The sequence below is a fragment of the Lepisosteus oculatus genome, chromosome 11 (assembly GCF_040954835.1).
Source record: "Lepisosteus oculatus isolate fLepOcu1 chromosome 11, fLepOcu1.hap2, whole genome shotgun sequence".
In the NCBI taxonomy this organism is placed as follows: domain Eukaryota; kingdom Metazoa; phylum Chordata; class Actinopteri; order Semionotiformes; family Lepisosteidae; genus Lepisosteus; species Lepisosteus oculatus.
Window position 1 is genome coordinate 36177660 of NC_090706.1, and position 12555 is coordinate 36190214.

Genomic DNA, 12555 nt, shown 5'->3' on the forward strand with positions numbered 1-12555 from the left:
TGTTTTTTACAAGTCACTGTCTGTGTCATAAGAGAAATATGAAAATGCCTCGGTATATGCTAAATGACATTTCTTTGAAAAAGGAAAATAAATGGATGTCTGACAATGTCTGCAATTGCTTTTTGGGGTAATATAGGAAACCTGAGCAGTTTCACGAACTGCATGTTGATTAGAACCCATTTTTCTTTTTCAAGTTAAAATGATGATAATGCTTACACCTTGTGTCGCTTATTGTGACCACTATATTTACAAGACATACTGTAAGCACAGAGCCTAATAAGGAAACCAAAGCTTGAATAATTCATTAACCACTTAACATTTCAGTTTAAGACCCAATAATGTTTCCTAGTAAAAGAAATCAAAGAAAAGGTTTAAATAATTAAAACACTCAACCCATAATTCAGAAGAAAAATACTAAGAACAGTTTCCTCAGGCAACGTTTTCCCCAATCAATTCTATTTCTACTATTTGGACTCAGTGATTAAACCGTTTTGCTGATTCTTCCAACTGAATCAATACAGTTGAAAGCTGAGTTTGAGAATTGTAAATGGAACAAAAAGCAGCAGAGGCCTGTTAATTGCAACACAGTCTTGACAAACACCCTTGAAATGCATAATGAATTATGCTAGAGGTAAATGTGGTCTTTCAAAGGCTTGCTCTTAAAACATCAGAGAAATCCACCTAATGAAAAAAACTGTAGATCTCTGAGCTTAGTGGCTAAATGCTAAATAAGAACACTAAGATGAAATAGGAACCATACTACATCACAAGGTTTCTTCAGGCTATTTCATACTAATCCTTGCAGTATGCCTTTAAACTATGAATGTACACATACTTCTGACATTCTGACAGTATAAGCCTGTGTCCACCAAATGGATAACTCTTTGTTACCTGAATAGCCAGGCTGTGGTTGAGTTGGGAGAACACAGGAGGATTGTCATTGACATCAGAGACCTTCACGGTCACCTGGACAGCACTAGACAGTGGAGGTTCTCCACTGTCTGCAGCAAGAACTGTCAGAGAATAATGGGTGATCTGTAGGGAAAAAATAAAACCAAAAACAAATCTGTCAGCGTGCAACTGCAGTTTGTTAGGTCTGTGTGCCAAATTGATAAAATTAGAAACTGGGTTTTAAATTGTTTTAAACCCCACTGAAGCCTGATTACATACATTTAATTTACCTGCAATGTATTTTGTAAAATCTAAAAGATTATATTATATAATTATATTAATATTTAAATTGACCATTAACATTTTAAAAAGTCTTCATTTTCATACTAGACACTAAAGGTTAAAGAAGTGTGTCATTATGCGGGGGTGTGTTCAGTGTGCAAGCAGAGCCCTGGATAGGGACAGTGGAGGAAAAGTTTAGCCTGACCCGGTGGAAGATATACAGCCGGACAAGTGAAAAAAAAAAGAAAAGAAAATGGAAGAAGAAATGACGGCCTAACGCTCGCGTTACAATCGCCTCCAGGACTGGCCCTGGAAGGTTCTCCCCTTGTGGGGGCCTGCGCCTCCCTCCGGGGAGGCGCTCAGTGTGTCTAAAAGGGCTGAGGCTCGTCATTAATTAATCAGGACAGCTGTTCTTGTTACAGCTACGTGTCGCCCTTAATCCAGGGCTCGCCTCCACACAGAACACCCCTCCGTGTAATGCCACAGAAGATTTGAAGCAAGAAAGTAGGACAATAGGACATTGCACAGTAGAATACGTGTCCTTCTACACAGCACAAGACATATAAGAGGGGTAAAATGGCTGAATGGTGGAGATCCTCAGTGTTTCTTGACCTCACCTCCTCCCGATCCAGGTGCCGGATGACCCGGATCTCCCCGCTGGCTGGGTCCATGCTGAACTGCTGCCATGGATCGCCGCTAACGATTGAGTATTGGATGCGGTTGTTCAGGGGCCCATCAAGGTCATCAGCTGAAACCTTGAAGAAGAGCACAGAATTGCCAGCTGAGTGAACAAAGAGAACGAGTCTAATTCTCGTGACATCTTGCTACTATAGTCCTACTACTAAGTATTGTTGTTGTTTAAAATATTTTTTATATTTTAGAAAAGGTCTTGCACTATAGCTTTGTACCAGAAATACGTTTGACCTGTTCTATCAGCAGTTTGTAACACAAAATGTGAAGTTACAGGGATGCTAAAGTGCAAAACAAATATAATGGCAGGAATCAGTTATATTATCTTTCTCTGAACTGATGTGCTTGAAACAGTGTTCTCTTCTTCTTTAATGTTTCTTTTTTCTTTAATTCATCTAACAACTAAAAATGCTGTATGCAAAAAAAAAATGACAGAGCATTTCATTAGCGGGGTTTTGAACAGGAGGTGGTTGTTTGAATGGAAGTTTCTAGCCAGCTTGTACAGTTAACCGGGTCCGTTTGTGTGCCTCTGTTCTCTTTAAAGTTCTGCAATGCTGGAGTCTACACTCAAGCGCTGGACACTTCATCACTTGAAGAATATAAATTTAATTTACAACAACTGACATGTTATCTAAACCAGAACCTGTTATGTTATAATTAGTTTTGGGTAAATACAAATGCACAAACCTTTAGACATCAATTTTATGACTTGGTTCCTATTATTTATTTTCATTACATTATTATTGCTATTTGCTTACCAAAGACTGAGTTTAATTTTTTGTGAAGCACAAAAAGCATACCTGGGTAACAGTTTCTCCCAGGGCAATATCTTCAGGTACCTCGGCACTATAATCACCATGGCTGAAGATTGGCGGGTTGTCATTGATATCAGTGATATTAATGATCACCGTGGTGATATCACTGAGAGAGGAAGACTTTCCTCTCATACCTTCAACCGAGAGGTAATATTCCTGGCATTGTTCAAAGTCCAGGGATCCATTCACATACAAATCACCTACGACAAAGCACAAATTATTAAAGGTACACTGTGAAATCGACTTGCTTGTGCATGGAAATAACTACTTCACTATAATTCAGAAGTAAATTAAAAAGAAACTCTGCTTTAGGATCTGACAAAGATTAATTCAAAATGGAAATTTGTGTTATTAGTTTCATTGTACAAAAGCACTACTTTATTTGACCATATCATTTGACTAAATGCATCCAAATATTTATCCAAATATTTTTTTTGTTTTTTCCTTTTTTTGGAAATGTGACACACGGTTGGCTTATTATGGATTTGTTTCAGAAGTAGGAAGCAGAATACACTGGCAAAGACAGCTTTATATTCTTATATTATATTCTCAGGTTGGAATATGATGATAGGATGAATCATGCCCATAGCAGGTACACTCCTAAATACTCTTTAGTTCTGGATACAACTGATCCCTTGTTTAGCCAATACAGTACATATTTGATTATGCAATATCAAAGTGGCCAACTATAATTAGCAACATAAAGGAATTACAGAATTATTACTATTGTATTCATGCAACATACTTTCTCCATATACAAATTATTAAACAATTGCATCTCAAGAGGTTTAACATCAAAGAAGGCTGCTATAGTTCTTGCACAGATTTCCCATGGCATTCATATACTTGAGTGTTAAAGTAATTTGAATGAAAATCACATTCTGTCACTCCCAGATTTATTAACTAAACACCTTCTCAAATGTTGTTTAGTCATCTGGCATTATGTTGTTAAATACTGCAGACAAATACAACAGAACGGGCAAGAAAAAAGACACCACTAAATTCTAGGTGTGTGTAATAAGGGTATTGTTTGATACCCTTACTGGTGTTTTTTTCAGTTGCTGAGATCACTATGTATAGTGGTCTGTGTATGGTTCTGGGCTGCCAGCCAGTCTCAAATCTACACTTCGTTAAAATAAAACAATGTTGTCCATAAAAAAACAAAACCTATTCATTCCTCCATGCAACATTCCAGGTTTTAAGAAGTAAAAAGTGGCAGAGATAGCAAGAATTAAAAAAATGTTTTTTAAAAAAATTAATTACAGATGTTTCCAAGATTAATGTACTTTTTGTTTTAGTTTAGTAATATTAGTCATATCTGTCCTTTGACTATTATACAGTATATACAGATATTTCCCTCATTGAAGAAATTTTACACTTTAAACTATCCAGAAGGAAACAAACTTATTTTTATTTCTAAAACCACTTCAAAAAACTCTCTTAAAAAATGTCTCGGCCTTTGATCAAAAAGATTCAACTACTCATTTTAATCCTGTTAATGTATATTCATGTAACAGGAGATGTTGGAGCTTTCATGCTTGTGCTCCAGTTTACATTTTTCTAAAGTAAGTAAAGACTTCTGCAAGTAAAAAAGATGACAAACAGTACAGTTGTTGTTTCCAATTTAAAAACAAGTTGTGTCAGGCTGTAACCATATCCATCACTGCTGTGGAAAGCCTTCAAATTTGTTAAATTGAAAATAATTTAAAACAATTGCAACTACAACATTGAGCAGCATTCTATAAGCCTCTTAATGTCATCCTGACACATCAAGGTGCTATATGAAATAAAGTGTGTTATTTAACCTGAGGTCTAATCCCAGCCCAAGCCCAGCCCCAACACATGCTTTGAACTCTGCAGTGACAGATAAAGTATTATCATGAAAACATTATGTATTTGCTATGTCTTTATGGTTGTGTACAACTATGAGTGTTATTACTAAGAATCATATTTCACCTCTATAAAGGTGTCATGCTGGCTATATTATACCATGAACAGATAAAATATGATCAAAGCAATCTTCCTCAAGTAGCTAAAACTACTCTTATGTTACTCATACAGGTGGGTACTATGCTGATGTCAAAGTGTGACAAGTAGGGGAAGGAAAAGAGATTCAGCTGTGCTTTCTTTACGTAGCTCACTTTATTTCTAGTGCTAATACTAACATTGCTGCTACTGCCACAACTACTTACTTTACTACCACCACCAACAACAGCAATTCACTCGTATTCCCTGCAGGATCTGAAATTACACTTTGCATTTTGCTGTACCAAACATTTAACTCTTTCAAAGTAAACTGTTCAACTCTTCAGCTCAATTCAGAACCCTCCCAGAAGAAAAGATCAAAGCCAGATTTGAAAACAGAACCCTCAAGAGACGTGGGACCTCTATAAGGTAGAATAAAAAGCCAATAAGTTAAATACGCACTGATGCAATAGGTACAATCACAATGAATACATTTGTTCATTTATTTCATTTTCTAGTAATACTTTCAAGTCTTTACATGTTATGTAGTGATTTTAAAATGTTTATATAAGGAAGAGGGCAATGATGCACTGATTATTTGATTCACTCCTAAATAAAGCTCTTTGTAATGCACAGCATAATACTGCCTCTCATAAAACAGAAGAAGTATTGTTAATAAAAGAGCTACACAATTGAAAAACAGGTCACGGATGTATGATTGTTGGCCCCCGAACAGACAAACCACATAAAGTGATTGTGGGCATAGCTAATTTTAAACTTTTTTTAATTTAAAAGCTTTAACCACTGAGTGAATAGATCTGTCCTACATTGTTCAGGTGTACACAGGGCAAAGGAATAACCATCTCTTATGGCTCTTATTCAGGGACCTGAACTTGACACTACAAGGTTCAAACAATTAAAATGAATAATTTCTAGTTGTCTCAAAAACATTCATTCCTTCTGAGACCATATTTAGTTCCACTCTAATAGTCAAAATAAATTAAAGCTGAGTTGTGACCAGCCTTACCAGTTTTTGAATCCATGGAGAATTTCCCGCGCTCATTGCCTGAAATGATGCTATAAACAATGTCTGCGTTCTGATCTCCATCTTTTGCCAGCGCTGAGACACTCAGCACTTCTGTGCCAAGAGCAGTGGATTCTGGGATCTCAGCGACATACTCGGTATTCAGAAAGACGGGTATGTAATCACTTAAGTCCACCACGTTGACGGTGACCGTGGCAACAGAAAACAGATGGCGGGGCAGCCCCCGGTCGGTTGCTTGGACCTTCATCTCAAATGGGGATTTTGATTCATCAGTCAGAGGTGCTTCAAGACGGATGATCCCTGAGAATTCATCCAGTGAAAAGTACTGGCTATCAGAGTCGATGAGAGAGTAAACCACCTCAGAATTGATGCCTGAAAGATAAAAATAAAATGGTAAAACAGAAAAATGTGGTTTGTTGCTTCCAGAAGAAATGTAAAAAAATACAAAAATGAACTTTCAACACATGCGCTCTTTAAGGACATAAGAAGCTAAGTAGAAACCTAATGTCTATACTGTCCATTAGGAAGCTTACAAAGAAGTGGTTGTTCATTCTTTGTTGATCACTTGCTGCTGTTATCTTAAGGATCTTATCCAGCCATTTCCTGAAGGGTACCAGTGAATCAGCTTCAACGACATCTGTGTAAAGATTTTCCTCCCCATTTCAGTTTGAAATGCACTCCTTCTCCGTTTCCATTTGGCCCATGGTGAGCCCTTATCTAGGGTTGGTTTTGGCCGTTCCTTTCAGAATTGTAAATCCTTGTACTACATCTTCCCTGCAGTGCCACTATACAGTACAATTGCATGTATGTGAAAAGAGAAAACAACCCTTATTCCCTATAGTCTATGAATGAGGATCACAAAGTTGGTCAGGTCATGTTGTATTTCTGCCATTGACTGCAGAATATCATTATCTCATTCTGTAATGTTTTAGTACATGTTAACATAAAGAATTATGACTAATTCCAGAGTTGTTCACACACACATCAATGCATTGCATTTGGCAATAATATTAGAAGGTTTAAACTTGCAAAGAAGATATAACTACATGCTCATCTTTCCCTTAACCTGTATTTCATCCATCCATTTTCTTACTGCTTCCTCCAAGTTAGGGTCATAGGGGAACTGGAGCCTATCCTGGCAAGCAACAGGCCCAAGGTCACAAATATGCACAAACTCAGACCTAGGGCCAATTTTCATATCAGTATGGTTTTGGAGTGTGGGAGGAAACAGCAGCATCCAGATGAAACCCATGTGAACATGAGAACATGTAAACTCACACAGACAGCACCCCAGGTCCAATGTTGAGCCCATGGCCCCCAGTGCTGCGAGGCAGCACAGCTGACCACTGCACTGCTGTTCATGAAATGTATTAATTCATAGGCAGCATATGATTATCTCCTCTGCGTGGTAATTTATGACATTAAGGTAATAATGCCTATCATTTTAATTACAGGAGCAGGAAGCATACAATTGTAATTAAGTGACTGTGCATTACTGGGTTCTAGTTACGTGCTTTGAAATTAGTATTTCATGAAATACTAATTTCATGTATGAGAAAGTAGGCAGTTTGTGTACACTCTGTAAATATCTGGTAACATCAAGGTTAAATGGTTTCCTAACCTGTAAATTCTTTTTGAAACTGTGCACATGTAAAGATGACGTGAAATCTTGCAATTTGCTCTTGAGTGAACACTAAAATATACTGCACTCCTTAGAGAAGAAAATACCTAAGCCAGCTGTGCCACACAAAGCAGTTTCTGTGCTATTTAATGTTGTTCGTAGGGAAAAGCACAACAACATTTAGTGAAATCAGAAGAAATTAAAAAGAGGGAAAATGAAAGTTCCAACAAGTTGCAGCACATTTGTAGGTGCAGCCACACTCCGCCTAAATAATGTTCCTTCATGAAACACTTGTTTTTTATGATGATACAGAAAACACCTACGCATGAGCCACCAGCAGAAAGCAGAATTATTTAAATATTTCAGAAGCAGTGAACAGATTTTTGAGACGATATTAGATTGCTAGACCAGCCCATTTCCTGACTTTGTACTTTAGACTACTGAATGAGACTGTGAGCGCATCTGTGGTTTGAAAAAGACATTTGTGAAAAGTAAAAAAAAGCAGCAGCTTCATTTTAACATAAAATATTTTTTGAACCACAAGTATGAAAACATTTGCCACTTAAAAAATAACTGATTATATTCCATTCCAATGGTACTTAATATGTTTGCATAATTAGAACCAAACTTTGCAATCCAAAGAAATAGAATAGAATAGAATAGAATTTAACTTAAAAAATTGTTCCCTTTCATTGTAGAGGATGTGTGATAGGAAAAAACACGTTGGCAGTGCTCTTCATTATATAATGCAAAGCACAATGCCAGTGGTATCAGCCTAGCGCTCACTTTACTTGGAACACAAACAAAAAGGACTGTTTTAAGCTGAAGTGAACAAGGACTCACCAGTGTCTGGGTCTTTAGCATAGACAACGGCGATGGGGGTTTTCACTGTCGTGTTATCAAAAACAGTTACGACATAGTGATCGCTGGAGAATCTGGGGGCGTTGTCATTCATATCCTGGATCATCAACATTATATCAGCCTGGCAAGACCGTCCACCCCCATCCGTGGCTTTTACCACCAAATCATACTCCATCTGCTGCTCGCGATCCAGAACGGCTAACGTGAATAGCTCTCCTGCAACACACATGAACAGATGTCATCAAAAATATTTCAATCGAGTCCGCATTATTAAAGTCATGCTCCCTTATTTTGTTCAATGGCTAAACAAAAAGTATTTGGAATTTAACACTTTTAATCAAATTACTTAATGCAATAGAGGTCTCAAAGCCTGAATGAACCAGTGTTCAATGCATATACAAGCTATAGGTACTGTACAAGTACAGTTTAAAAACAATATATAACAATAAATTAAGCATGGGGGGGTAGCCTTGCTTCTGTTTGTGTCTATATAGTATGTCATGGGATTTTTAATGAGTTAATAACCTGGTACAAGCCAGGCCCAATTCTCAGAAGATAGGTCTGGTTCATACTGGAATGGGAGACCTCTAAAAAAATCAGGTTGCTCCTCAATGTGATGTTGGTGGAACAGTAGGTAGCAGTAGGAGCAAGTGGGGCCTCTTGAGTCCAACAGCTACAACATGTCATTTAGGGGAATGCTGATCTGTACCACTCTGACCACTCTGGGGTACATTATGATACAAAAATACCACACAAGTGTCAGAACTATCCTGATAACTATTATCTCTTTAAAAGTGATGATCCACCAGTGGGTCTTGAGAGATTACTTATGCTTCCCAGCAGGATATATCTGCATAGCTATTGTTCTACAAAAATACAGCAGGTTCTGTATATATTCGACACTGTAGAATCTAAAAATAAGTAACTTGGAATTAAGGCTCCAATGTACGGTATGATGATTCATTTGAATTGCCGCTATTTCCAATGTTTTGTAGGAATGGAAATAAAGGGGTGCTGATGAAATTAATAGATGTGAGTAATCAATCACCTTCTCTTAAACATTTACCCCAAAGTTTCATGAATTTATGCTGTTAAACACAACAATAAATCACGTGTTTCATACCAAATGCCATCACACACTGTTTTTATTGTTGTTGTTTTATTGTTATCTGACTGGACAGAAAAAAAAGGTTAAAGTTGAGAAATGATTGGTTAAAACTGTTCCTGCCGAATGATGGAAACATTTAAGACCAAACAGATCGTTTCAAAGTGCAGGCGATATAGGCCATGGTCTCTTCAAAGAATGTGGTCAGCAGCACAGTGATGATTCAGTGCAATTTATCCATCTGCCATTTTCTAACTGCTTTAGCCAATACAGGATCTCAGGGGGGCAAGAGCCTATCTCTGCAAATGAGGGGCCAAGGGCAGGATACACCTCTCTGGACGAGATGCTTGTCCATCACAATGCACACACAGACACAAGGCTTGAGAACAGCTTCTACACTAGGGGAGTGTGCATCCTTAGCAGCTACAGTAACTGCGCAGTGCCTCAGAACTCAATGCACCTCTGTACTCTGCTCTTTTCACTTGGACTACCGTTTTATTCACTACCACATGATTGTTTTCTGCAATGTATTAATTGTTCTGGTTATTACTATTTAATATCTAACATTTTGTAATGTACTGTCTACATTGTGTGGTGGTGTCTGTTGTACTGTGCTTGTCCTGAAAGATCAGCGTAAATAAGAATTCCAAAGTACAAGTACACATGGCACTTAACTCCTCTTTGCTACAAATATGCACACACTGATACCAGGGCCCATTTTCCCACAAGCTAATTAACCTACCTGCATGTCTTTGGGCTGTGGGAGGAAATCAGAGCACCTGGAGGAAACCCACACAAGCACAGGGAGAACATATGGACTTCACACAGATCTCAGGAATTTAACCCAGGGCTGGAGCAGTAATGCTAACCCCTGTGCCACTGTGTTGCCCTCAATGCAATTTAATGTTTCTTAAATACATGTAACAATTTTATTTAAAATAATGTTTTGATTCTATTCAGAAAAGTTTGTACTCAGCTGGCATTGCACTTTCTCACAAGCACTGATAATGTAGTCCAACAATTAACATGTTTAAACACGTCAAAAATTAGCTAATCGGTTGTGCAACTCATCATTCTGGCGCTCATTACTAAAAAAACAGAACTAACTGCAAGTGGGATTTAGCAACACAGATTCATTTTTCGTGCATTTGTGTGGTCACTTTTAGCCGTAACAGAAATACTACAATAAATGGCAGATAGTGTGCAATATTATTAATATAAGCAATTTAAACAATTATGGAATTTCTCCTAATTGTACTCAAAGCAAAACATTAAGATACCCTGTTAATCTATTGTTCTAATGATTGAACAAGTTTAAAAATAAAATAACCCTAGCATAAATGTGGGGATCCATAGCTTTGGACAACATATAAAGTTGTGAAAGGGAGATATGATCTACAATAATAAAGCATGATTGATGAGACAGGAAATACTTGTGAATCAAAATGTGAAAACAAGAAGAGAAATCCAAAACATAAAGACCTTTCTCAGCAGGATACAGCTTTCATTGTGTTAGCATTATCTGTGCACTCCAACACAAATTTGCAGGAAGACAGATGCTATCTTATCACTTTTCGGAGAATGGAAGGCGGTACGTAGCAACTCAAAATGAAAGCCTTGTCTCACCGGTCAGGGGGTCGAGATGGAACTTTTCTGCGCTGGGACCGTGAAGAGTAAAAACAACTTGTCCATTGGTACCAAGGTCTGGATCCTTCGCTGAAACTTTTAGTATGAAGAGTCTTGACGGAGAATTCTCTGGTACGACCTCAGTATACAACAGCTACAGCAGAGTAGAGTGAACAAAGAACTTACTAAAAACAAATACCTCAGCTATCTTATATTAAGCCTTTCAGAACTCACAAATATTAAAAAAATATGATAATTTAGTTTAATAATCATTTCCCTTTTGTACAATAACACAGTGTATTGAAAAGATTAAAGAAATGTATCTTTCCCAGTTTAACAAAATAAACCAATGCAAAGTCAGTGCAGTTTTAGGATTAGAATCATTTAAGGGAGATTAAAAGCAAAAACAGCAATTTACTTTGAAGAGAGAACTTGAAGTGGGTGAGCTCCTTATCCCCCCCCCCATAAAGACAGAACATACTGTGTAGTAGTTAACAAGTTGTTTAAAACAAAGCAAATATCAGAGACAATGAGTTTTTTTGTTCCAGTTCCAATATTTATTTTTCTGTGTTGTGTAATGTGCTATAATTGATGTGTTAATGGAGTGAGAATATCCTGTTTGGAATTGACTGGCATGACTACAACATGATTAATTGCCTGTTTACAAAGATCAGATTGTTCTAATCAGTAAATCAGTTCTAATAGATATTTGTTGTATAAATAGATTCATTGAGACTACATAAACTACAAAGTGACATTTACAAAACCTAAATTGTTATTAAACATATAAAAGGGACATGGTATGGTACTACTTTAATACTTTTAAATATATATATTTGTATTTTAAGCAACTTTGTTTATATCCAAATGCAAATTACAGAACTTTTGCAAAGAACTGTAATGAAATTGCATGACTTTAAATATATTAATATAATATATTATTATATTAATAATAATCTCACCAAAGAAAAAAATCTATACAAAATAATTGAAAGCAGAATAATTAAAAACATTTAATCCATTAATCTGGATGTGAGCAGTCATATTTTAGAACACGAATTGGATGGAGATGTGGGTTACCTGTTCACACTGAGGGCTGTTGTCATTGATATCAAGAACATGAATCTCTACTGTGGAAAAGGCCTGAAACCTTCCATCCGTTGCTGTGATCTTCAGTGTATATTTTTCTTTCACTTCTCTGTCAACTGTGTCCTTTAGCTTCACCTTCCATTCTTGTCCATTTTGCTCCATAGAAAACTGTCCCAGGGGGTCCCCATCTGGACACAAACAGAGAGGACCGATTGGGATTCATTAGTTGTTTCTGAATTCACTTTCAGAATATTGAGCACAGCATGTCGTCACCTGGGCTTCATGGTGGCACACTGGTAAACATTGCAGCCTCCTACTACTGGGGCCTTGGGTTTAATTCCTGGGGTGCTATCTGTGTGAAATTGTACGTTTTCTCCGTGTTCATATGGGTTTGCACTGGGTGCTCTGGTTTCCTCCAACAGACATGCAGGTATGTTAATTTAATTCTGTAAAACCTGGCGGGAGTGAATGTGTGTGTGTTTCTATCTGTGTGTGCCCTGTGATGGACTGACATCCCATCCATGGTGTATCCTGCCTTGTACCCTTTGTTTGCCAGGATAGGCTC

At 37.3% G+C, this 12555-nt stretch overlaps 1 protein-coding gene and 1 long non-coding RNA gene across 2 annotated transcripts in view; one reads left to right on the forward strand and one right to left on the reverse strand.

Annotated features, from left to right (window-relative positions):
- Positions 1 to 1889, forward strand: part of LOC107077704 (uncharacterized) — a 47955-nt gene extending 46066 nt beyond the window's left edge. Inside the window, exon 4 of the long non-coding RNA XR_001478702.2 lies at positions 1806 to 1889. This is a non-coding gene — a long non-coding RNA (uncharacterized lncRNA). The remainder of the gene's footprint in view (positions 1 to 1805) is intronic.
- fat2 (FAT atypical cadherin 2) overlaps positions 1 to 12555 on the reverse strand; it is a 57928-nt gene that overhangs the window by 15777 nt on the left and 29596 nt on the right. The window contains exons 11-17 of the mRNA XM_015349847.2: positions 11982 to 12178; positions 10902 to 11055; positions 8153 to 8386; positions 5671 to 6060; positions 2664 to 2878; positions 1791 to 1928; positions 892 to 1035 (exon numbers count right to left, since the gene is read on the reverse strand). Of these exons, the coding sequence (XP_015205333.2) occupies positions 892 to 1035; positions 1791 to 1928; positions 2664 to 2878; positions 5671 to 6060; positions 8153 to 8386; positions 10902 to 11055; positions 11982 to 12178 (1472 nt within the window). The remainder of the gene's footprint in view (positions 1 to 891; positions 1036 to 1790; positions 1929 to 2663; positions 2879 to 5670; positions 6061 to 8152; positions 8387 to 10901; positions 11056 to 11981; positions 12179 to 12555) is intronic.